Source organism: Candoia aspera, chromosome 3 (assembly GCF_035149785.1).
Source record: "Candoia aspera isolate rCanAsp1 chromosome 3, rCanAsp1.hap2, whole genome shotgun sequence".
Classification (NCBI taxonomy): domain Eukaryota; kingdom Metazoa; phylum Chordata; class Lepidosauria; order Squamata; family Boidae; genus Candoia; species Candoia aspera.
Window position 1 is genome coordinate 201569936 of NC_086155.1, and position 26659 is coordinate 201596594.

The following is a 26659-nucleotide window of genomic DNA, read 5'->3' on the forward strand; positions in this document are numbered from 1 at the left end:
GGGAGAAAAAAAAGCATCTGTATGGTAGATGGTGGCTAAATGGTTGAAGGACAGGAAATAAATTACTGTTTTGGCTGTTTCCTCTGAGAAAAGGACATGGGCTCTACCAGGCTGTTGCCGAGCTAATTGAAGGAATGGGCCTCCAACTCAAGTCCAACAGAACTATTCCAGTTGAGTGTTAGAAAAAACTTTCTAAGAACAATTCCACTGTTGAGTCCATAGGTGTATTTGGAGAAGACAGAGCTTCCTGTTGTGATGGCCATCTTGAAGGTCATTCTTTCTCACCTTCTCTTGGTCTTTTTGACACTTCTGGACTGCCAGTTGCAGGCATCTTCTCTAATTTGGGCATTCTTATCAATGAGAAACTTCCTTTAAAACCTTTCAGCAATAAACTACAAGCTGTAAGTTTAATCTACTGAATCCCCAGAGAATTGGGTCATAACTTACTTTGGAAATGGCTAAGCAAGCTATCATTGTTGGCAGGCCTTCCTGATTCTGCTCTCCACCCACTGGTTCAGGTCCAGGAGAGCACAATTCCCATGGTCCTTGATCACTCCTGCTTCACTTCTATTTCTTTTTCCTTTTCCCCCCACAATTCCTACATTCATTGAGCACTATCAGTTCAAATTGCTGGTACTGACCTTCTGGACCTTCTACAGGAATACCTAGTTATTTAAATAACTTGATTATGGTTCCTGGTCCTGTGAACTGCTTGGTTGCAGCTTGATCCTGAAATCAAGGTTGATTAGTTTTACCTCCTTATGTTAGTATAGCTATCTCATTTTTTAGGGGTTTGTCCCCCATCTAGCTTCCTACCCTTTGGAATCAATTCCCCCTTGAATTACTTCTGAAGTCTGATTTCTTGAAGTTTAAAATGGCTCTGATTTCTTCTCTTTCCAGGACTTGTATGAAGCCAGGAACAACTTTCTCCTTATTCAACACAGATTTATATTAGGGTTGTTCTAGCATTAGGAGGGGACGCGGTGGCGCTGCGGGTTAAACCGCTGAGCTGCCGATCGGAAGGTCGGCGGTTCGAAACCGCGCGGCGGGGTGAGCTCCCGTTGCTAGTCCCAGCTCCTGCTCACCTAGCAGTTCGAAAACATGCAAATGTGAGTAGATCAATAGGTACCGCTTCGGCGGGCAGGTAACGGCGTTCCGTGTCGTCATGCTGGCCACATGACCCGGAAGTGTCTACGGACAACGCCGGCTCTAAGGCTTAGAAACGGAGATGTGCACCACCCCCTAGAGTTGGACACAACTGGACTTTACGTCAAGGGAAACCTTTACCTTTACCTAGAATTAGGAAATATTTTGCATTGATTATTTTACTGTTTTATTGTTTATATTAGCTGACATGGCTTTGTGTCAGGAATTAGGGATGAAGAACCACGCTGAGCCAGAAATTGAACTCTAGTATTTATTGTTCTACCCTAGAGAGAGAATCCTGTCAAACTGAAATCAAACTACCAAACTCTAAACAAAAACTCCAGAACACTAAGGTGGTTCCTTTCTGATCTTCTTGGCTGGAAGCCCAAGGCTTTCCACACTGTGCATGCATTTTTCCCCCTGGAGATGGCCCCCTCCTTCTTCGCCAGAGATCCCCACAACATTTTGTATTTTATTGATTTACCTGTACTGCACTTAGTTACTGAAGGAACATCAAGCAAAATTATTGTTACTACCATTTAACCAGAATCTGTAATGGTCTATCTTACATGCCTTGTTCTGGATTCTTGCACTAAGAAGGTAATCTCATTCAATGGTCTGAATGGGCCTTTCCAATTCCAAGATTCTGCATTCTCTAATCATGGTGGCCTCCAGATGTTGGTCATCAACTTCCAGAATCCTCAGCAATGGCCTGCTGGGTTAGGAATACTTAGAATTCTTCCACAAGTCTGGAAGAATGAATAAGCAATGGTAAATTAACCTTTAAACATCTTGACATGCAAGTATAGAGAATGCAACAACCTTTTTTTGCGGGGGGGAGGGGGGAGAAAATCCTTAATTTCTGTTTGAAGCTATCAGTCAGAAAAACTGTAGAGAGTATAGAAGATAACCTTGATGGAGATATGCGAGCTCTGTTGCCAAGGAGAAAAACATTTTTTAAGTTCAAAATATCCAGATAACATTTGGAAGCAGCTCAGAAGCTTCCCTAATTCACTGGAGTGTAAGAAGGAAGGGGGCATACAACCCAATTGGACTTGCAAGATTCTGTTATTATAGCTAGTCTCAATAAAAGTAGTTGTAGCCTTCCTGTGGAGTTGATATCCTGGTCTGGTCTACCTAGTAGGGCTCGTAGGAATACAACCAAGGGACAATGTCTCCAAAGAAATCTGAGAAATTTGATACATCAGTTATCGCATCCATCCAGGGCACAGGAAGAGATCAGGGCAGCATGAAACCCAGAACTTGCCAGCTTCTGATATGGATAATTCAGAGCTCACTCACTACAAAGAACAGATCTACTTCACTGATTTCCTACGTTCCCAACCTTCAGAACATTTATTATTTATTATTATTATTTATTAAATTTATATCACCGCCCATCTCCCCCAATGGGGGACTCTGGGCAGTTTACAATAAAATAACACTAAAAACATAACCACCTAAAATTACCATTAAAATATACATAAAAACAACTGTAAAATCCAAGTGGAGATGGAACACAATCACTAAGAGGTGCTATGGCGCCAGACATCCCCAGGTGGAGCTATCACTCTCCCCCTCCAAGCAAGGTGGCAGACCAGGTCTTCAGTTTCTTCCGGAAGTCCGAGAGCGAGGAAACCTTTCTCAGCTCCGGGGGCAAGAAGTTCCAAAGGGCGGGCGCCACTGCAGAGCAGGCTCACCTCCTGGACCCCGCTAGATGAAATTCCTTTACTGATGGGGTCTGTAGCATGCCCTCCCTGCCTGACCAGGTGGGATGGGTCAATGTTATGGGGACGAGACGGTCCCTCAGGTACCCTGGTCCCATTTCTCTGCCTATCTGGGACCTTTTGTATGAAAACATCTGCTCTACCTAAACTAGTGAAAAATGTCTGCTTTCTTGATCTTTCTTTCCTTTGCTTGGGTATTTTAAGTTTCTTTGGTTTCCCCCTCTTACAAGTACATGCTCACAGCTATTAAAAATGCTGAGGTTGCAGCTTGAAAAGTTGGACCAATAGGCAAGACCACTTTCTGTTTTGTCGGAATGAAGAATTCACTTTTGTTCCTACTGTCAGGTCATCGCACGAGTTTGATAGTAACAAAACAGCATATGAATGAATGCTGAATGAATGAATAAAAACATTAAAAAAAACCCATGTCTCTTAAAATGCTTAATACACAGGAATATTATTATTATGTAGTGGTTAGGGAGATGATCTGGAAATGAAGAGAATGGAGTTCAATTCCTAATTAGTTATGAAGCTCATTGGCTAATTATCCACTCAGCCCAACCAGCACAGAAGGATGTAGATTCGTATTATGACAAGACTGAGATAACAAGGAACACCTTGTTCGTTTTGCTAAAACGATCAGTCCCTTGATTGCAACAGATCTATGTGGACAGACACTGAGCAAATAAAACAGGAAATACAGGAAGTATTATGGGAATATAACACTTGAAAAAAACAAATATTATTCCTGGGTTCAGTCGTAAAAGTAAGATTTGCATAGACTTATTTTTTGGCTACGCTTTTGCAGAATGCATCATATTTAAACCGAAAAGGGCAGTAATTTCCATATACAATCGGCAGGAAGTGCAGCTGCTGTTATCGGGCTAAATAAGCCAAGCCTTAAATTGCAAGAGGTGTGTGTGACAGTGATATATTGGAACTTTTCTTTTAAATTACACCTGTCATGGACAGTGGAAATGCAGAGCCAATTTGAAAATAATTTACTTGAAAATGTGTAAGTGATGCATGGCAAATTAGTTTTCACATTCCCACCCTTGTAACCAGATATTAACGCAGACAATTGTTTAATTGATTCAGAAAGGTTTCCCTGCTAATAGTGTGAGTCTTGTGACCATTTACTACACTGTTCCAAATGCCACTTTAATGGCAAATGGGCTACAGATAGAATAGCTGTTTTGAGGGGGTTTTCAGTGGGGGAAAAACATACATTCTGCAATTGTTGCTCCTAGTTTTGTGATTAGGTCAAAGAGTAATCTTTTCAAATGAACAATGAACTTTAATTGGAAATCACAATACAAATTCATTTGCTGTATTAGCCTCACTTGTCTCCGCAGTGAGCATAAATGATAATGAAAAATCCCCATCTAGTTCCATTTAATAGGCATCCAATTTCCTGCTCACAAAAGCTCACTTTATCTTTTCTACACTTTCATAATTGGCTTTTGGAAAAGATAAAAAAAAAAAAACAGTCATGCAGTCAATAAGGAGAAACTCCAAATCACACGGAAACATCCAACGTGATGTAGCCAGTTCTGGATCCTGAACGGTCACACAGGAAAACCTATCCATCAGCTTATGCAAAAATGTTTTCAACATTCAACAGGTTGCTGACACTAGCGTGAATTTACCTGGAATGGGATAATTGATGCTTATTAACAAGCTCAGACTTTGCGCAATGGACATTTAATTGGAGCACTGTAAGCATGCTAGGTACGGATGCTACTTTGTACCCCTCTTTCCCTAAATTCCCCTTTTTCCCTGCATCTATTCTTCTCTCTGAGAAAATGTCATTGAAGAATAAAGTCTGAAAACCACTTAAGCAACGATGAAGAATTTCTTTGACTATTAAGCCCATCTCCTAAAATACTTTTAGCGTTCCTGTCAACTCCACGCCATCTGGAACCCAGGGAGTGTAACCAGTCATGGATGAAAGCATGATGTTCCTTTCCAATGTGACTTTGATCAGTTCACTGTTATGCTTTGCATTAGTGTCCATAGCACACCGAGACTCTTTTAACTGCTGGTTCACCTTTCGAGTGCTTCACATTCTTGACCACTCTCTACCACCTTCCCCCCAGTGCAAGAACAGTTGAGTTCACAATTGCATTTTGACTAATATCCAAGCCACAGGAGACTTTGAAAAGAATGTATTGGCTTGTTGGATTTTAGAGGGAGGGGAAAAAATCAAAGATTTATAGATTCTTTCTTTCTTTCTTATTTATTTTGGACACCCCCCTCCCAAGGTAAGGGAGATGTACATGATGAAGTCCCTGTTATATGCACATCTCTGATAATCTCCCAGGCGTGCTCCAACCAACTGAAATCATGCACAATTGGGGGGGGGGGGCGCTGCTGCTACAGATATTACAAATCTCTTCTTGCTTTCTATTTCCTGCATGTGCAGTTATCTGAGCCAGAAATCATTTATAGTTAAAGCCATGAAACATTTTTTTTACATATTAACCAGACAGCCCTTAGGATCCACAGAGTAGATTTTGCAATGATAACCACTTATGGCAGAATTTTTAGTAAGCCATGAACATTACTTCTCTTTTAAGATCGCTAATGAACAGATTTTAATTTTTAACTCAAAGTGTTCCAGGGAATGGCACTATCAATCCATATATTTGGAGGTATGTGTTTTTATTCAGAATCCATCATTCATCTCTCTTGCAGAATTAATTTAATCCAGCAGTATTTGATACAAATTCAAGTTACTAAATGCAGGCACAGGAAAACAATTTTTAGCTTCCAAGAGAAGCTAGTTATTTTTAAAGCATATATCTGGATATTTATAAGCCTGTAATATTAGTTTTATTTCATATATGCTGCGGTGAATAAAGGGTGACTCTCCGACGTTTTTTTTTAACTAAATTATAGTTACAAACCACTTTTGCTCCCAGTGACATCCCTTTCCACTTCCTTTTCCTCTTCCCAGAATCTAGCTGTAAGGTGGACATCCAGTAATGCCTCACTTAAAGCCAATTTATTTTGCATGACTTATTATATAGCAACACCTGATGCAACAATGCACAGATATACAGATTTCAGTTGTAGCAAAACATGGATTTTGATGGCCAGAAGGTCTCTTCTGAATATTAAGGATTTAAGGCAGTGGGAAGCTTGGATGCCGAGAGCTGTACTGAATATTTTGGGGAGAGATAACGGACACAATGGGGTTACGGCCTTTTTTGGAAATCGGCGAAGGCTTACCTTTTAGCCACGATGGTTATGCTTCTAATTGGTATTGCACCTGGTAATTCTGTTTATGACTTCTTAGGAGTTGCTGCATATTCTGGTGTTCTGGGAGTTGTGCGTTATTTTTCTTTTTTTATTGTGCAGGTTTTATTGTATTTTTATTTTTACCAGGTATGTTTTATTTATTGTCTCTTCTTGTAAGCCACCGGGAGTCTGAATGATTCAGTGGCATAGGCATACAATAAATTTAATAATTTAATTTAATAAATAATGTGGAGGTATTAAGAATTTATTTAAATTCTTGTTTATTGATGCCGTTTTTCTTTAAAAAAACAACTAACATCTGAGGGCTTAGCCAACTGTTTTAGTCTGTGTTTCCACCAAAGCCATACAGAAATCAACTGTGTCACCGACAGTCAGCAGTATGCTTGGACACGGGGTCTGGGGACGCACCCCCCCCCCCGCAAAAAGATTGCCCACCAGGTTTTAAAACTTGTATTATGTATATTTTAAAATTCCATTTGATTTGATATAAGTTTATTCAAGTCCTTAGACTTAATAGATCACAAAAGTTAAACTCTAAGCTGTTTCATGTATCAGATGATATAATTTCTGTTCATAATCACAAATATGTGCTTTGATAATGTAAAAATTCATGAGAGAAAAGAGGAAGACAGGTTATTCCTTTTCTTTTTTTCTTCTCTCCCCTTCGGAATAAAAATAATCCATCTCGATGGATTTAACCATGACCTCTTCATTAAGCGGGCATTGTTCTTTAGATTCTGAAGGGCAAGCTCTTCCTACGAGGGCTCCGATTGGATGCCAATCACAACACACCTTCTCTCTCCTCCCCAAAGCAAATTGAGAAGCAACATCCCATTAGTTAGCCCTGTGAGAATGACTGGCCATATGGAAATGATCTTGCTCAAAATCATTTTCCCTTTTCTTCATCAACAGCAGAATATTTACCCCATTGGGGGCCACCTCTTGTGAGATGTTTTTCTAACAAGATTTTTATCACCGTAAATTTGCTTTAGCCTCCTAACTTACTCAGTATTTACTCCATTCATAAAGAATGCATAGGAAAAATTAGGCTTTCTGTATACCAGCCCTGGTGGCCTCTTGATGTGATATGACCCTAACTCTCATAAGACGCTGCCAGGATGGCCAGTTTTATAAAGACAGATTAACAATAATGGATGTGAGCTTTGGCTACTGAGCTGTGCTTTTAGTGAAGAAAATGTTCAATGTTTTTCATACAAGGAAAACAGGACCCCAAATATCATTTTATCACTCTGGCTTTCACAGCTTTCTTGATGTTAAATTACTTCTCTATGCCTCAAAATTGCATTCATTATATATTATGAGAAACATAACCCTGTAGCATGGACATTAATCTACAATGCAGTGGCCAAGCTCTAAAAAAGTCCACATGTTTTATATTTCTGAAAATATTGTTGTAAACTTGCAAAGGGAAACAGGGAGGAAAAACAAAATAAAGCTTCATGGATTGTCAGGACCTCCTCCGCCCATCTGAAAGGACAATGGCAGGAGTTTTGCATCTGGCATGCTTGGAAAATTGGGGGGTGGGGGTGAAATTAAAAGATGCATGATCTAAAAGAGAACACATTTTCTTTAGATAACGTTCTTGAGTCTTTGAAAACTCAATAATGTTCTCGGGCTTTTGAAAGCTCACAAAGCAAAACTCCTTTAGAAGATTAAAATGTGGACTCTTTCTAATCCCATCTAGAAGCAAGCTGGGGAACAAATGATCGTGGTTAGTCAATGGATAGTTGTTTTTCCAATTGTTGCATGGATATCTTCAAGGAAATTCAATATGGGGCTTACTCTTAGAAGCAGCTTCACTGCACGGCCTTGTTGTCCTTTCACTTTCTCAATAAGCTTTCCAAACAGTGATTAAAAGAGTCTTTTAACCTCTACCATTTCCTTAAAGTGCATATAGCACACTCAGATAGCTTTATCGAGCCCTGTGGAAATTCACCAACGATCACTCCTCCTGGTTTCTTGGCTCGGGTCTTCTCACGCTGGTATTGTTCAGTATGTTTATTTTATCCCTGACGACATACATCTGTATCTGTATCGGTGTAACAATAGGTTGTGATTTCTTGAGTTCCTTGGGAGAAATGGAAAGGGGGTTCGTGTAAAAAGGCAATTTTTAAAAAAAGAAATTGATTATGGCTCAGTATGTATCAAAACATCTCCTGGCAAAAAGCCATTAGTCCAATCAACTGCCACCCTCACATCTACCAGTAGTGAAACATACAAGGGACTAGCAGCTGCAGGAAGCACTTTTTAGGCTTGCTGTCAAATATACATTGGGAAATAACATGTGTTTTGATTTAGCAGTGCCAGAAGGCTTACCTGCCTGGAGGATTTTATCTAGATTTTCTGTCCAGATTGTTCCTGCTCCTCTGCCTGCTCTTCCACAGGCTGCATGGCTTCCTGAACATAAACAATCAGTTCTGCGGCTTCTCCCCCCTGAGTATAAACTGTCACAGTCCCAATTCCTTCCATATCATCTGAGGAGACGACCAAGTGATGCTGCTCAGCCAACTCCACCGAAGCCTGCTGCAAAGTTTCCTGAATCATCACTGTGTGATTAGCTGACTGTTCCTCTTCGGTCACCTGTCAGAACAATGGAAAAGTTATAAAAAGCTTCTTAGCTTGAACTCCGGTTGCCCAAGTGAGCATAAGCGTGACAGTTAAGAGGAACAAAACTGGTAAGCCCAGATGCCCAAACCCCATAATTTATCGATTAATGACTTCAGATTTCAGTAGTGTACACTTTAGGGTAATGATAGACCAGAATTGCCTGCTTGACTGATGGTGGGTTAAGTGCTGGAACTGCCATGTATGGGCAATCCATCCCAAAAAGAAGTTTACTTGGTTCCCTAGTTGAGCTTTATTACATGGCACTTGAGCTGGAGTGGTTCAGTGTGTCCTAGATGGTACCAGCTTATGGTAAAAGATGAGCCATAAAAGACCAAAGAGAAACACATTCTCAAAGGTTCCACAGGTCACTGTGGAATCGGACAGCTCTGCAGATTCCAGACAACAGTAGAAGGGTTCTGTTTCTTTACGCATTGCCCTCTCTGGACCAGAAACTACTGGTTTACGCCATTTGTGATGAGCCTCTGCGTATCTGGATCCTGCTCACAATTCACTACTCCTCACCAAGCACAAGGGAATGTATCCATATCGACCAGAGTTTAGGCCAGTCTGTATTTAAGCATCTATATAAGGGTTTCTACCAAAATATTGAACAAACCTTTAGTCCCCTTGTCATTAATTAGTAACTGGAGCAACCCAAACCATTTTAGTACTAAAACCAACCCTACAACTAAGGATTAAATGGCCCTAGATCAAAGATGAGGAACTACAGGTCCATACTGTACAGTCCTTGGGGCTTCTGGAAAGACGCTTCCCTCTCCTCAAAACTCCTCCTCCTCCTCCATCACCCATGGCTCTGTTGCAGATCCATGTTTTTCTTCATGTAGGAGAAGGAGGGGAGATACTGTTGACTCCCTCCTTTAACGTGCAAAAAGACAAGGTTAAGAGGATAAAGCTTCTGCCCAGATTCCAATCTACTGATGACTTTGTATCTTCTGTTGCATGTAGAGTAAGTTCCCAACCCCTGGACTATACCACAGATTCTTCCAAACACATGCTGTGACACCATTTCTCTCTCCACTACTTTGTATTAAACAGCTGGTGTTTGAGAGATCTCATCTCCCATGACCACCTGCCAGAAGGGAACAGCAATTTTCAAAGATAACTAAAACACTTGATACAACCAGGCAACTCAAAAAGTTTCAACCAGTTTATACTATGGATTCCCCCCCCCCCACAGATGTGTAATTCCCAAAACAGATTATCTCTTAAAACACAGCTGCCCCAGCAATGCACTTATAAACTACATAAGTTAAGCATCCACAGACTAATAATGAAAATACTGGATGGTCCAAGGCTCCCTTCTTTCTGAGTATGGAAAGGAAGAGAACAGTTGTTCACTTTATTTTCAGAAGACAAATGTAATCATTTTGTGCCAAAAAGGTTGTTATATGATATGCCTATATTCAACAAAAGACCATTTTATGTGAACATGCACCATAACATTGATTTAGGCTGGCTTCTTTGGGGGTTCAGAGAATACATATCTTTTATTGAGGCCCAGATTCAGTTTTATTTAATCTGAAAGAGGGGTAGAAACATGGGAGCATCATGCTCCAGAAAATCTAACACAACATGTCACAGTGATAGACATCAACAGACAAGCTGCACAGGAGAAGGAATTCTACCCCTCTTGGACATTCCTGTTCATTATATCAACTCACTCTGAGATGTCCTGTTTCTCAGTTCAATATGAAACACTGAGAACTGGAAGCTAGTTAGATTACAGGATAAAAAATGGCATATATTAATCTCGATAAATATTCACATAAGCAGACAGATAAAAGGAATTGTCAATGTGGTAGCTTTGCGTGAGGGATTCACTAGTCATCCTGGCCCAAATTGCTTTATTTTTGTTTTCTGAAGGATGTAAAAGCTGTCCTGCTAGATCAAATGGAAGGTCCATCAAGTACCATCTCCCCCTTTTCCTAACTGACCTTCAGACTTCTTCAGGAATTAATATTTTGAACCCTAGTAATTTCTCTACCATGGTGAATGGTCATTTTTTAAAAAATAAGCATTTTATTAAAGTTTCAAAGAAAAGTTAAAATACGGAACACAGAAAAGTTAGAATACAGAATTAAAGAAAAAAGACAACGAAAAACATAAAAAGTGCAAGAATAGCAAGGAAAGTAAGAAGGTGACTTCTGACCTTCTCCAACATAGATATAAGTACTTATTAAACTATCTTAACCTCTTACTCTTAATTAAACCTTAATCAACATTATTTCTATAGAAACTGACCAGTTAATCATCAAAAGCCAAAATCAATACTTCATTTTTTTCAGTTACAAGCAAATAGTCCAAAAGCGGTTTCCAAGTAGAAACAAATCCAGTCACAGTGTGGTCTCTTATGAGTGCTATCAGTTTTGCCATCTTCACCAACTCCATTAATTTCACTATCCATTCTTCTAGTGTGGGAATTTGTACATCTTTCCATCTTTGTGCCTACAAAAGTCTTGCTGCTGTTATTATATACAAAAGCAAAGTCCCATATTTTCTGGTTTCAATTGTATATCCAGAATTGAAACCAGAATTGAAACCATGACTAATGGTAATTGATCTACCTTAGTCTTGCCCAGCTCAAAATTCAGAGAAATGAATCCAGCATATTTGGAAGGATCCAGTTGGACAAGCCTTATTCAATGTCCATTTCTCCTAAAGAGCTAAGGCAACTCTTAAAAACCAGTAATAAAAAACATAATTAAAATGTGCAGTTCAACAGTAGAGAACATCCTCAGCTCAAATCACAGTTCTATCATGTTGGGTTTCCCATATTAACTAAGCTATGGTATCATAGTTTAACAAATAAGCCATATCTGGCTCAATTTTCACAACACATTAAGCCACAAACCAACACTTAAACATCACAACTTATGCAACACACTAAGCCAAGATCAATCAAGCCACAGGAAACAGATTATCTAGACCAGTGTTTCTCAACCTTGGCAATTTTAAGATGTGTGGAATTCAACTCCCAGAATTCCCCAGCCAGCCATGTTGAAGTTGAAGTCCACACATCTTAAAATTGCCAAGGTTGAGAAACACTGGTCTAGACCTATTTCAGTCAGGTTTCAGACCAGGATTTAGTACTGAGACAGCGTTGGTCGTGCTTGTTGATGACCTGTGGCAGAAATGGGATGGCAGTGGTGCATGCACCCTTGTGCTCCCTGATCCCTTAGCTGCTTTTGATACTGTTGACCATGGTATCATTCTGAGCCAGTTCCATGGGTTGGGGATTGGGGCACTGTTTTACGGTGGCTCTCTTCCTTTCTCCATGGCTGGTTCCAGTCAGTGTTAGTTGAGGGGAAGACATCACTCCCTAGGCCCCTCCATGTAGATCTGGATGACCCCCACTCTGTTGCTGGTTAGAAGAGCCACTAACTCCTGGCTCTTCACCTAGGCCTTTGGCGAGGGAAAGTGAGACCCCTCATGTCATCACTCTTACATTCTTTTATCTTTAAGTTTCATTGATTTGATTGTAATTTCTCTGTTTGATTATTGAGCCACCTAGAGTTGCTGAGAGTCAGGTGGCATACAACTTTAACAACAACAACTATTTCCTTTTGGGCCATTTTTCTCCCTCTGTATACATACAAGGACTCAACAAACAGATATGTAAAAGTTCAGTTACTCTGAAACAACAACTTAAAACTTGTCCACATTGAATCATATTGATTCTTCTTTCCATTACATCAATAGAGAGCCAATCTAAAGCTGAGAGTGAACATATTTAAAATCCAGGATTTTAAGTCTGGAGTATTTTTTTTCCTACCAGGGCAAAATTATCATCTACCCTCTAACTCTGTAAGTGCAAAGTAATTCATAAATTGATGCATTCCATTTTTTTGACATGTAATTCAGCATCACATCCACATCTTTAAACCTTATTTCTCTTCTCAAAAATCCCATTAATAATAATGTGAATATTAAACCAAAATGTGACAACCACAGAGCAAACCCAAATTATGTATGTCAGCATTCCTTCAAACACATTTTATTTCTAGCATGAAAATACTGACACTCAATCCTTCTTAAACATCTATTGATTTACTCAGTAAGCATGATGAAAAAGAATATTTTGATGAAGATGAGACTGTCATCTGAAGAAACATATTTAACATTTGTTAAAAGGCAAGAGTGTTGATTTGTTAAAATACAGCAGTCCAACTCTTTCTTCCAAACCCCTTGTAAAATTAATAATTATGTCATGAGTGCCGTTGAGCTGAAGACATCAGCACAACGGCACACATGACAATAACGAGGAAGCAGAGGAAGGGACTCAAGATAAGCATAGCACGCACAACAACAGACACAGACCCTGGGCGGATGATTCAGCCATCAGGACACAAAAGAGAAAGAAGGAAAGACAAAGACAAGGCGGATCACGAGGCACACCCAAGCTGTTAGCAAAAGCGCAACGGAGATCGCCCAGCTGACAGCAATCACCGGCTGAAGGAGGAAACCGATGATGGGCGATCCCGGGGCAACAGCTGGGGCCCCGCAACCCTTCACCTACCGGCACGACAGTATACAGGACAAAGGGGGGATGACGTAACCCAGGGTGAGGGGGCGCTGACCGGCGCGGGGTATTTAAACCCCGCACCGGCGCGCTCCCCTCACTCTCAGCTTTTTTCGCAACTGACTCTACGTATGAATAAACCAGAACCTGCTCTCCTATGAATCAGCGTCTGTGTCTTACTCAGCGGTAGGCAGTGCATGACAAATATCTATCTTAGTAATCATTTTCAACTGTCTACAGAAATCAATCAAAGATTTAAACTCTTCTAAGACACTTTTCAATACAACAAGTAATTTGGGAGTTTCAGAATCTGCCAGTGTGTCAGTTCCAAATTAAGAAGCCAAGCAACGTTGTAACTGAAAATGCTGCCATTTAGCTGGTTTAGGCCTCTTGTGAATGTGCTTGTGTGTGTATGTGATTGTGTGTGTCTCTCTTTCTGCAGTTTTGTACTTTATTTTACAGTATTTGTAGATTTTGGGTGCTGGCCAGCAACGCAGAAATGATAAGGTAAATACACTAAGGAAAACTATCGACGACACATAACAATGCTACTTGTGATTAAACTAGGGCCAAAGATGTGCTGGAATAGTACAATTTTAACAAGCTTGCCACATGCAAGAAAAGGTAAGGCCAAGTTCTAAGGCATAGGGGTGATGACTGGGAAGACCCATTCCTTAGCTCTCACCCCATGAACTTCTTGAGGGATGGAGATTCTAAGTCTCACACAAGATGTTTGGATTGGACAGGCAGATACAATTCAGACAAGGCCTCGCCTAATATTCCCTATAGATTCTGTGCTATATGAGGCTTTGCAGGTGGTAACTGGCACTTTTAATTGGGCCTGGAAGCCTCCTGGTTACCAGTACGGTGCAGAAACCAGTACACTGACTTTAGAACTGGCGCTCTTTTGCTATGGTGAGGTTGTCCCACCAGCACTCTGGCCACTGCATTCTGCATCACTGCACTACTTGCTGTAGTTTTTTTTTCTTTTTCTTTTGGTATGTTATAGCAACAAAAGTAAATTTAAAAATGAAAAAAAAATATAATTTAAAAAGTCTGAAAATTAACCCACCCTCTTCAGCACTTCATAGCTATAGTGAAAGTATCCCGCTAAAATTTCTAATTTCCTTGATTAGACAAGGCATGCACTCTCCTCTCTACATCTCCCTTATATTTTTAAAAGCAACGCACCACCTCCATGATGAAACTGATTTTGTAGGAAGTGGAAGCTCTCCTGGGCTCCCTTTTGCAGTTTCCACTAAGTGGATTTGGCAAGGCTGAAGAAAGAACCTTGGTCAGGCAGTAATGGGAATTTTCAGGTATGCAGTTAAGGTAAAGACACAATAAATTGTCCCTGTACTGTGTCTGTAACTAGATGGGAGTGAAAAGTACTTTTTACATTAGGGCATCTACTGCTGCCAAATGTCCATAATTCTTTACCATGTTTCCTATGACTCTGTTGCAATCATTTATGGACAGCATGAAAAGGTTTCAGATTCTACATAAGATGGATGTCTGTTGACACAGGCCTGCCTGCAAAGCCTGTACTAGTAAGCAAATGTTTGTATATAACACACTGGGAGGCCTTGCTCATGGTAACTCATGCCTTGGTCACTTCCTGTTTGGATTACTGTAATGCTCTCTACATGGGGCTGCCCTTGAAGAGCACTCAGAAGCTGCAGCTAGTCCAGAATGCAGTGGCAAAGGCAGGTTTTGGTGTTCCTTGTTACGCCCATGTAACATTGCTGGTCTGCAAGCTTCAGTGGCTCCCAGTAGGCTTCCGGACGCAATTCAGGGTGCTGGTCATCACCTATAAAGCCCTCCATGCTATAGGGCCAGGCTACGTGAAGGGCTGCCTTTCTCCTACTGTTTCTGCTTGCCCCACCAAATCTAGAGAGGGCATGTTCTGGGTCCCTTCTATCAAACAATGCCTTCTTGTTGGACCCTGGAGTTGTGCCTTCTCAGTGGCAGCACCTGCCCTATGGAACAGCATCCCCCCAGAGATTCAAATGTCCCCAACCCAGTTAGCCTTTTACCAGGCATTGAAGACCTGGCTGTTTTCCCAGGCATTTGGGACAGGTGGATAGATGAGCTCTGTTACCATTAATGGCGAGTGGGGTCATTGTTTATCCTTGGGTGCTGGGGGATTATGTGTGGTGGGTTTGTGTATTTTAATCCTATTAAGTGTCCCAGAGTCACTTGTGTGAGATGGGCAACTGTATAAATCATATGTATGAATGAATGAGCAAATTATTGTGACAACAAGCTTCTATCATCAGATCAGGGCTTGCATACTGAAGTCAGTCCAATGATGTGATGAAACAAATATCTGAACTTGCTAATTCTATGCCTGTATTTATAACTGCATCTGCATCTACAGCTATTTTAATTGTTGATCTTCAGCAGGGGACCTATAGGCCATGATGCCTTCTGAAGGCAAGAATAGAATCTGGTATCCTACCACATTCAAAAACCAGCTGGAGGGAGACTGTGATGCTAAGAAGGACACCAACTTATAATCATTGTCATCTGAGGAAAGCTGAGTAAATTGAGCTAGAACTACTGCCGAATCCAATTGTACCTTCTTTAAATGGACTCGGTGGCAGAATCACAGGGCTTATGGGATTTTACTAAACTGGTAGATCAATCAGGAAAGTGTTATTGCCTGTGAATGGTGCTGGCCCTAGAATCGACTGACACAACTGAAGCAACCCAAGAGTCAACCAGACAGCCTCTAATTTGAGAAGCACTCTTGCCGTGTCAGCCCCACCAGATGGATCACACCAGGAAATCAACCCCATAAAAAGGCTAATACTATTTTTCTTGAGATTGGCTATTATAACAGAATCTTGCAAGTCTGATTGTGCTGTGCCTCCTCCTCCTCCTTACAGTTCAGTGAATTGGGGAGGTATCTGTCTGAGCTGCTTTTAAACGTTATCTGGCAGTTCTGGACTTAATACATGCTATAGCCCCTTTTGCCTAAGCAACAGCTCAAAGTCGTCTTCCGTACTTTTTACATGCAGATAGGAGCTTGTTTATGAAAGCCGGACCGTCATTACTTCTGTGGGGATCCATGTCTCCTACAGTCTCGTCTTGAAAAATACTGCTGCTGTGTAGCATTGGAGAAGAGGCTATAAAATGCCCAGACACAGAAGAATGCCTATACCCAAACACTGGGGAAAAAGACATGTTGGCAAATACTCCCCAAATTTCCCTGAATTTGTGAAAGGGATTCAATCTACTTGTCCATCAGGGATGATTATCTTATATTAGGAATCTCTCTATGAAGTACTGGAATCAGAAAACTGAAAGTGGTGCTGATACTTTCTACCAAAGCCAACTTACGGCAGGATGGTCTCCTGATGGATGATGACAATACTAGCAGGACTGGGATTGACAGCAATGCTAACTCCAGTTTGCTCTTCTACGTGTTCCAAGCCTGGTCATCTAGATCAATAGACTCTTTACATTTATGAACACTCTGCTGAGATTCAGATGGCCCTGACCCTGCTGATCTTTAGGAAGGCCTTGCAGAGATTATTATTCCCCCAAGCACTGGGCCAAGATGTTACATGAGCCCCTTTTTGGCTGCATGTTATGTGAATTATTTGCCACCAGTGTGGTATGTTTCTACTGATTAACTTGTACTCTAATGTTTTAACCCCCAGTAAGTAGCCCAGAGTCACCCGGCCATAAAAACTAAGGAAGGGAGGGAGGGAGGGAGGGAGGAAGGGAGGAAACATGGTCTGGTGTGACCTGCTCAGGCAGTTCAACTTGCCTCAAGGTTTTAAGCTTGACATTGAGCATCCTCTGAAAGTCAGTGAGGCCAAAGGCTCTTGCTGAGGAGGCAATAATGCCAAGACTAGGGGGGTATGGAGCTTCATAATGAGAACAGGCACCCAACTCCTGGCATGACTGACAATAAAGATCTGTCTGTCTGTCTAGCTATCTAGCTAGCTGTACAACTTAGATACTGCCCCATTTCTGGATGCTGAATAGATTATAGTATTAATGCAAAAGATTAAAACAAACATTCATCTATGCTGAATAGATTATAGTATTAACGCAACAAGATTAAAACAAACATTTAAAGAAGCAGAATAGAAAGACTATCAATGCCTTTGAACTTTGGGGTTGGAGAAGACTCCTGAGAATACCGTGGACAGTCAAGAAAACAAACCGTTGGGTAATAGAACAAATCAACCTGGAGTTCTCCCTGGAGGCACCAATGACCAGGCTCAACTTACCCTACTTTGGACATGTTATGCGAAGGCCCAGCTCTCTGGGAAAGGCTCTGATGCTGGGAAGGGTGGAAGGAAAGAGAAGAAGAGGATGACCAGCAGCGAGGGGGATGTTATAGTGCTGATGAGTGCACCGTTGGAAGTTCTGAAAGACCAGGTTAGGGATAGATCATCATGGAGATAATCTATCTATGAGGTTGCTAGGAGTCGAAAATGACTTGATGGCACAAAATCTATCAATTGATCAGTCGATCAATATAATCAATCAGTCTGAAGCACCACTAGACAAGGGTAGCATGATCCGACTCTTCTGCAAATGCTTTTTTGAAAAGCTATGTTTTTACAGCTCCCCAAAAGTATAGTAAGGAGGGAGTGACTCAATATCCAGGGATTATCTGTTCCAAAGGGGGGGGGGGAGACATCAGCAAGAAGCCCAAAATCCCTGCAGGTGGCCTTCTCTTGGTGGTGGGGCTCTCAGCAATCCTCTCTCCCAGATCTTGCTGGGTGGGTAGATTAAACTCAGAGAAGGATAATCAGTTTGAGGCTATTAAAGCCAGTGCATCTCTACCCATAAGGCAGTAATGAAGAAATAAATACAACTATAACTGCCCAGAGTTGCTTGCGAGATGGGTGGTGTAGAACTATGAGAAATAAATAAATAAATAAATAAATCAAAGGGTTTGATTGATCTTTTGTGAATATAGTTATTAGAATTCCAACATTTCTTGTTGAACTTAATATATTGGTTTGCTGCTGTGGACAGACAACTGCATTATAGTTTCTTGCAACTTTTGATTTTTCAGTAGACTCATTGTATGACTGCTTTAGTTTCAAGTTTCTTAAAAAAAATCATTCACACTGTGTAAATTACTCCTCAGAAATACAATTTTGCCTCATATACATGTCTGCAAGAAATGTCGCCTAATATAATGCATTTTTGTTATTTTATAGAAACATTTTATTTGCATTGTTTGTTTAGAAATATGGCTCCCAAACTATGCACCATGGCATCCTGGGCTGCTGCAGCCAACTCACAGGGGCACTGTGGGGTATTTGACTCATGTATTTAATAAATGGAACTGTTAGTAAGTTCACTGAGGTGCCCTGGGGTGCCTTGGTAAACAGTTTGGGGACACTAGGGGAGCAGTGAAAAAAATAGCTGAGACACTAAGAGTGGCATGAATAGGCTGACCACATTTTCTTGAGACAAAAACTGGACATTGGGATGGCCAAACGGGGCAGGGCTGGGCGACGGGCTGGATCGGCAGGCAGGAACTTCTCCGGTTTTCTCGGGCTGGGAATCTTCGGATTCCTTCGTTTGCGAGAGGCAAGGCTGGGCTGGAGAGTCCAGTGAACGGTTGTCCCCGACAAGCCGTTCCTCCTCTGGCCGTGCTTTTACATTCTTTTCTTCCCGCCCTTTCAAGGCAGGAGCCAATCAGCTCGCCCTTTGATCACTGCCTATCAGCCGATCCTGTTTTTTTCTTTTTAGGTTTCCTGCCGGGTTGAGCTCTGCGGCTTTTTCCCCGTTTCTGCTGAGTTCCCCCTCCTTCCACTCAAAGTCAGACTGCATTCTGACAGGTTTGTGGGAACTTTCAAAGTTTTAAGTAAGGTTTTTAAGAAAACGGGACAAAATGGACATTTATATTAAAACGATGGGACGGTCTGGAAATGTAAAAAAAATGGGATTGTCCCATCCAAAACGGGACGTATGGTCAGCCTAGGCATGAACCAAGAACGTTTGGGAACTTAGAGAACTGCATTTTTAATACCCAGAGAAATGCAAATTTTGAGGGACAGCTGCACTTTGGTCCACACATTTGTCATTATAGAACTTCTAATTTTGCATGCGTATGGGAACTCAACTGATTTTTCCCCATCTCTTTGCTAACATCACAAATATTTGAATGCATTACAGGAAAGCAGTGATAGTGGCCTGCATCTGTATATGCTGCCTCTGATAAAAAATAGTATCAGTGGCTTAGGCAAAGGAGAAATTAAATGAGTGAGCAAAGAAAAACCGTCTAAGCCACTCAGCTCCAATTGTGTTAATTGAAGAATTCAGACTCCCCAATGAATCATTCCCAGAATTGCCAGTTCCAGCACCGAAGCCTTGTTCTGAGCTCACTGCGAAAGATTCCAGATCTACCGGCACCAAAAGATAGGATGATTGAGTCTTTTTGCTGAAGATGTCAAGTTACGCTCAGTAATTGTATCTTTGGTTGTGATTTTTTGGGCAGTTTAGTTTCCAGTACATACAATGACATTATGCCAATAGTCACATGATGCGTGATCTGGTCACCTCGGGCTACCATAAGCCTGTACAATAAGTACCTTACTGGATCAAGATAAAACTTCACTTAGTCCCAGAATTCCATGTTAAAGACAGGAGACAATCCCTGGCATTTCGGGTGCTCATTAGCCTGGGGAGAGGGAAAGTCCTCCTTTTCTACAGCTGCTCCTTAGATGAGTGTTTCTCAACCTTAGCAACTTGAAGATGTCTGGACTTCAACTCCCAGAATTCCCCAGCTAGCTCCCAGTTCTATTCTGGGAGTTGAAGTCCAGACATCTTCAAGTTGCTAAGGTTGAGAAACACTGCCTTAGAGGGTAATTCAGAAGACAGCATCCAGCCATGAATGTTGGCAAATGTTGGCCACTGATTAGTTTTGGGTTAAGTGAATCAAATGATTCTTTCACAAAAACCTAATGCTCAGCTAAAGGAGGCCCAAAGTTTGCCTTCAACACTCTTTTTAATCATCTGTGAAAGACATACATAGTAATTTCAGCATTTCTGCACTGTGTAACATAAAGACGTTCAGCTGACAATCTTGTTTTTGGCAGGCCATCCTTAACCAAGAAATGGGGGTAAAATAAGAGAAAAATCCAAAGAAGCAATGGGCCTGCAAGTTGCTCCATCAACAGGCTTCACTATTTAGAATTTGCAAGTAACACATTTGTAATCATTTATAGCACAGGATCTAAACCGGTAACCAAACAGTAACAGATGGGCCACTGAAATTAGAGGACAGTCCTCCCCCCTCACCTGCCCTTGGCTTGGTACAAACAGATTACTCACTGGCAGCGAATTGTCAACACTGCTGTTATATGGCAGCCATGGAGGTGCTTAATGTTACCACATCACAGAACAGACCTGCAATTTATCCTGCAAACGACACTCTGCAGCGCACACAATCCCCGTGGCAACAAATCTGATTGTTTGGGATAGAGGGATATTAGGTGCTGTGAGTCCTGCAAGCTAGGATAATGTGGCCTGAATGGGGTGCTCAAACTGGCCTTTTCTTTTTTTTTTTTACTTGAAAGCCATGCATAATTTTAAATGCAGCTGAGGTGCGCAAATAAATAACACGGCAACAAAGATGAATGCGAATGGGGTTGATGCAAAAGTGAGCGGAAACCAAAATCTCATTTGGTACGAAGACGCCAGGCTGAATGCTTATTCAATTTTATGTTCTCCTGAAATGAAAATGGCCAATAAAGAAATATAACAGCTTTCCTACCTGCTCTTATCCATATGTTTCTACTAGCTTTGTTGTTCAAAGAAAAATGATTAACTGCTATGACTTCTCCGCTCTTTGTCTCCGGTGGTGGACGTCTATCTGCATCCTCTTACCATGACAAATGGCTGTGTTTCTCCGGGAATGCTCAAGTCAGATCAGATCAGTGTTTAAACTCCTTCTAGGTGGCTCCTGTTGAACTGAACCACTGAATGCCATCTATCCAAAATTTTATTTTTATCTCTCTCCAACAAAAGAGAAAACAGGTTGACAGCTGCTGCCAAGCCACATGGAGATGCCCTTCCATTTTAATTTCTTGGTAGCATCTATATAAAAAACCCCACTTTGCTAAACAGTAGGAGATTAAGCAGTCGTTATTCTTTATTTGGTTTTAATTTAAAATTTATTATTAAGTTTGTAAACTGCCCGACTCTCAGCGTGATAGTTGCACCTTTGCTCCTTTTCAACTATCGCATTCTAATGACTATGGAAATAGTGCGCTGCACCATTCTACATTTGTGGCTCGGCAGAACTTTTAAAACTTTCTCCCTTCTGCTGCACCCCACTGATAGGAAATTTTTTATCAGGGAGAGCAAATCCACGCTACATAGAGAAGAAAAATGGCTTTGTAAAAAAGAGCACATGAGCGGACTAGCCATGAGGATTTTAAGAAAAGAATAGAGTCCCAACAGGGCTGAAAGAGTGGGATTTGAGTAATATCACACACCTGTGTATACAAATACACACACTTATTTTATAGATAAAATTTTCTGGAAAAAGGGAAACTCAGGTCCTCCTTCAAAAACTCCTGAAAGAAGTTACAGTATTTCAAGATGGGTTTACCAATCCCAAGTGATTAGGACTTAGGGCTAAATGGGTTACAGAATGCAGGAGGGGGAATGACACCTGCCCCCCTTCTTCTGCCTTACCACTCTGAGCTCCCTTTCTGCTTGCAGAGACTGTTAGATGACAAAGGTGGAGACAAAGGGACTCATGGCACCAAAGTATGACAGAACCTCACGTCTTTTCCCTCTTGCTACCTCTCCCACAGCTGAAAGTCACGGGGCTAAGAGAATGCCACAATATCAACCCAACAGCACACCACCACCACCACCACCCACCTTTAAAATCATATATCGAGCCATGAAGAATCTAGAATGATTAGAGATTTAAAAAGCATCCACTCCCCAATGGATTTCTTCCTCAAGGTGGTATTATCCAAAGAAATTTCTTTACCTTCATTTTTAATCACTGATAAAGACTGTGTGGAATGGTAGGGGTTTGGAAAGAAAATCAAAGTAAAGCACAACAAAACCAAAACAACAACAAAACCATCATACCACCCATACAAGGAGCATCATTCTACCCCCTAGGGTGCTGTGACATCCATCAGCTCTACATCCACTTCCCCCTTGTAGCCTGGGGGAAAAGCCAGGTCTTCACTGCCTTCTGGAAGGCTAAAAGGGTAGGGACCTGCCAGATCTCGGGTGGGAGGCTGTTCCAAAGGGCTGGGGTAGCTACAGAGAAGGCACATTTCCTCTTCAGCAATATTGTGAAGCAGCTTCAGAACACAGAGAATAGCCTAGGCATTTATTTAGCTCAACTTAATTGAGTTTCTGCAAGGCTAGCTAAGGAATTGCTCAAGTCCTTCATCTCAGGTAATTTGGCTCTCGCGGCTTGCCAACTCAGTTCCTTGACTCATCACTTCTTTCAGCAGACAGCCAAGAAACTCTGCAAGATATAAACAAAAACAGAAGCCAGCGCTGAGAACTGGGGAAGGGCAGAGAATGGCAGGCAAAGGCTGCAAAGGTGAGGTGGTCATCCTGAAAGGATTTATCATGGTCACTCAGAGAAAGCGGGAAGCAGGCCAGCCTTCTCTGCTCCTTGTGCAACCGTCCTGGAGGGAAGTCTCCAACTGCTTGTGGGGACAGCTAGGACAGGAGTACCAGCCTATCAAATGAGTGGGGTTAATAGTAAAAGGCAGTCAGAGCAAGAGCATGGCAGGGTATTAAGAATACAAAGAAGCAAAGTTCCTCTCAACAGCAACTAAATGAACTCAGGTAAAGCTGTCAGTGCTGGAGCTGGAAGGCTACACTAATTAGGGGATACTATAGGTTTATGGATGTTCATTAGAGACTGTGAGCTCTTTCACCCATCATTTTCACATGAACTGGTAGCTGCTAGCTCTCTAGATGGAAAGTAGGCCTGGCACTGTTGAAGCTGAAGAAGCTGCTGGGAATGGCAAAACATCCCTATCGAATGACACAGCATCAGACATCCTGAACTTATACTTTGCTGGTTTCTCTATATTTTGATTATAGTTCCTAAGTACTGAAATACTTTTCCATGTTTAATTTTATGCATATCAATAATTCATTTTTTTAAATTCTTTAAAAAAAAGATTCCAGGAAGATTACCTGAAGGAGCACCTTCTCCCGGAAGCACCTACTAGACATTAGGATCTTCTAATGAGGCCCACCTCCAGGTCCACACACCAAAGGCAGCGAGGTGGGCCTCAGCAAGGGAGAATGCTTTTTTCTGTGGTGGCACCCCGTTTATGGGCTCATGTGGGCATCAGCAAGGCTTGACAGCTGCTCACATTAGCATCATTTAGGTGCCAAGTGAAGACCTTTCTATTCTCCCAAGCTTTTAATTGCATTTTAATTTGTACTGTTTTGATTTTTAATACAGGTAGTCCTCACTTAAATGACCAAACTGGGACCAGAATTTCAGTTGCTAAGCAAAACAATAATTAAATGAATCCGACCCAATTTTACAACCCTATTTGCAGCAGTCGTTAAGCGAATCTCTGCTGGTGTTAAGTGAACCACGTGGACATTAAACAAATCATGCGGTTCTTTATTGATTTTGCTTGCCAGAAGCCATCCAGGAAGGCAAAAACGGTGATCACCTGACCATGAGATGCTGCAATGGTCATAAATGAGAACCAGTTGCCAAGCGCCCAAATTGTGATCACCTGACTGCGGGGACACTGTGACTGTTGTAAGTGTGTGGACCGGTCATCAGTTTTTTCAGCACCATATTAAGTCTGAACTGTCACTAAATGTATGGTCATTAAGTGAGGACTGCCTGTAACCACTTTGCTGCTGCCTACGTGGTATGGTTTCGCATTATATCCTTTAATGTGTTTTATTGTAAACTGCCCAGAGAACTTGGCTACTGGGCAGTTTAAAACAACTTTTGATAAATTTAAACACATATTATTTAATATTTATTAATTATTAATTGACTGATAATTAATAATTAACTAATTAATTAAATTGAATGAATATTAAAATAAATATTAAATAAATAAATAAGCATGACGGCAGCAATATATGGTTTAAAGTCATAAAGGCAGAGGAAGTAATTTGACAATTAATAGAAGGATCTTTTTCACAATGGTCTAACCCAGTGTTTCTCAACCTTGGCAGCTTGAAGATGTGGGGGCTCCAATGCCCAGAATTCCCCAGCCAGCCAGGCTGACTGAGTAATTCTGGGAGTTGAAGTCCACACATCTTCAAGCTGCTAAGGTTGAGAAATGCTGGTCTAACCTGAAGAAAAGCCAATGTTTTATAGCAGGGCCAGCTTATGGTATTGCCTCAGGGTTGTGGGATCTACAAACACATATTTGATTCAAAAGTGTACTTTATGTGCAAGCTACAATCTTCCAGTTTTTTGTTTTTTTTTAATTAAATGTATGAGCAATGAAAGCTTTTTTGTTCCTTTGCAACCAATCAGCACAAGAGGATGGGGAAAACCTTTTAACACTTATGTGAAAGGCCCATTTTCTGGTGGTCCAGTCACAGATCAGGTACGTGCTCCACAACAACAGTGCCTTCGCTGAATTGCAGCTAGCTTCTTCATTAAGCCTGATATGGGAGGCATGTAGGACACAGGCCTCCTTTTTCAGCAATACTTGTTTCTAGGCTGATTCAAACAGCAGTATGTATACATGTATGTATGTATGTATGTATGTATGTACTTACCCATTCTCCCTGGTGGCTGCATTTGAACAATGAATGAAGCTGATGTAGCCAGTCTGACTGAGGGAAAGAAGGAAGTCTTACAGGAGGACAGGAATTACAGAGAGAAGGCTGATACGGACAGCAGCTGAGAGGAGAGGCAAGGCAATTCTCACAGCAGCTGGAGGCCAACCATCACTTTGAGGGAGGGTGAAGGAAAAGGGAAACAGGGCACCAAAAGAAATAAAGGAGTGGAAAAGGATTAAAAGGACCAAGTCAAAATCCCATAGAAGAAAGAGAGAAAGGCTTGCCAAAGCCACAGCAGTGATGGCCGAACAGGCTTTACACCGAGTAAGCTTGGCCTTTAAGACAACCTTTCCCTCCCCTGTTATATCTGGACTCTTTTTCTACCCAGGAAATTGGACCCTGATATGCCTGCTTAGTTCCCTGTTGCTTTAAACAACCATATAGTAATTTCATGCCGTTTTAGTTGCTGTTGCTCTTACACTATTTTTATATGTAGAGTGCACATTCAGTTCTCCATCACCAGGAAGGAATAAAAAGGGGATCTGGGAACAGTGTAAGGAAACAAAATGCTTAAGAAGGTCAATCAACTGGAAGCACTGCAAATCAGTCTACCCTTAAACTTCATCAGCATTAAGCTTTAAAGCATCTTTAGAAGCGGTTATTGTGTCTGTTTGCTCTGGCCCTTTGGGAAAAAAATAACTCCACCTTGAATGTTCCCGTTACTGGGCAGATCATACCGGTCAACAATTTTAGAAGTGAAGGGAGATGGCTTCATCTTTCCCTGAGTCTCAAATCAATGAACCTTTGATCAACATTTGGTGCTCTTATAATCAGTTGTTCTCGTTTAGACAAATCTATCTCAGGAGGCAAAACTCCCTTGCTCTTTGTTATCAATCCAGAAGAGTTATCCACCTTTGCAGGGTGAGCTGCATTGACTACCCGCCACATGTGTGAGCTGTGTTCACTACCAACCCCATAAGGCACCACCCCAGACATGTGAATTGCTTAAAGTGCTCTTGTAATAAAACATTTACAGCAAGCTGGCCCTGAGTGGCGACAGTGGGAAGGACCAGACAGGAACCAGCAGCCCAAGAAAACACGTTTCTTATATTTATTAACCGGCTCTCAAGGATAGTATTGTATAGCTAGCATGCTGACCTAGCAGGAAGGGATAAAATAATAATAAGATCACCCAGATGGCTCTTCGCCCAGGCTTTGGGCTACAACAGAAGTGAACCCAGCAAATTGTTGAGATGGACGGCTATAGAAATCAATCAATCAATCAATCAAATAAATAAATAAAATGTAAGAATATGAAAAGTTAAGGTGACGTTGCAGTGCTGTGGTTGGGATACATGGTGCTGTCGTGGGATTTGGTCTGTTTTATTTATTCTGCTTTTAATTAATATTATTGTGGGCTGCCTAGGATTACCTTGTATAAGAGAGGTGCCCATGTAAGTGTCTAAGTAAAATAAATAAATAACAAAATGTGAATGAGGTACCTACTCGCTATTTAGACCAGCCTTGCTCAACCTCTTGACCCTGGAGGAACCCTTGAAATATTTTCCAGGCCTCGGGGAACCCCTGCACAGTCAGTTCTCAAAGATAG

At 41.4% G+C, this 26659-nt stretch overlaps 1 protein-coding gene across 1 annotated transcript in view; it reads right to left on the reverse strand.

Moving 5' to 3' along the window:
- Positions 1-8265: 8265 nt before the first annotated feature.
- Positions 8266-26659, reverse strand: part of ZFAT (zinc finger and AT-hook domain containing) — a 99778-nt gene continuing 81384 nt past the window's right edge. The window contains exon 16 of the mRNA XM_063299701.1: positions 8266-8738. Within this exon, the coding sequence (XP_063155771.1) occupies positions 8493-8738 (246 nt within the window). The 3' untranslated portion in view covers positions 8266-8492. The remainder of the gene's footprint in view (positions 8739-26659) is intronic.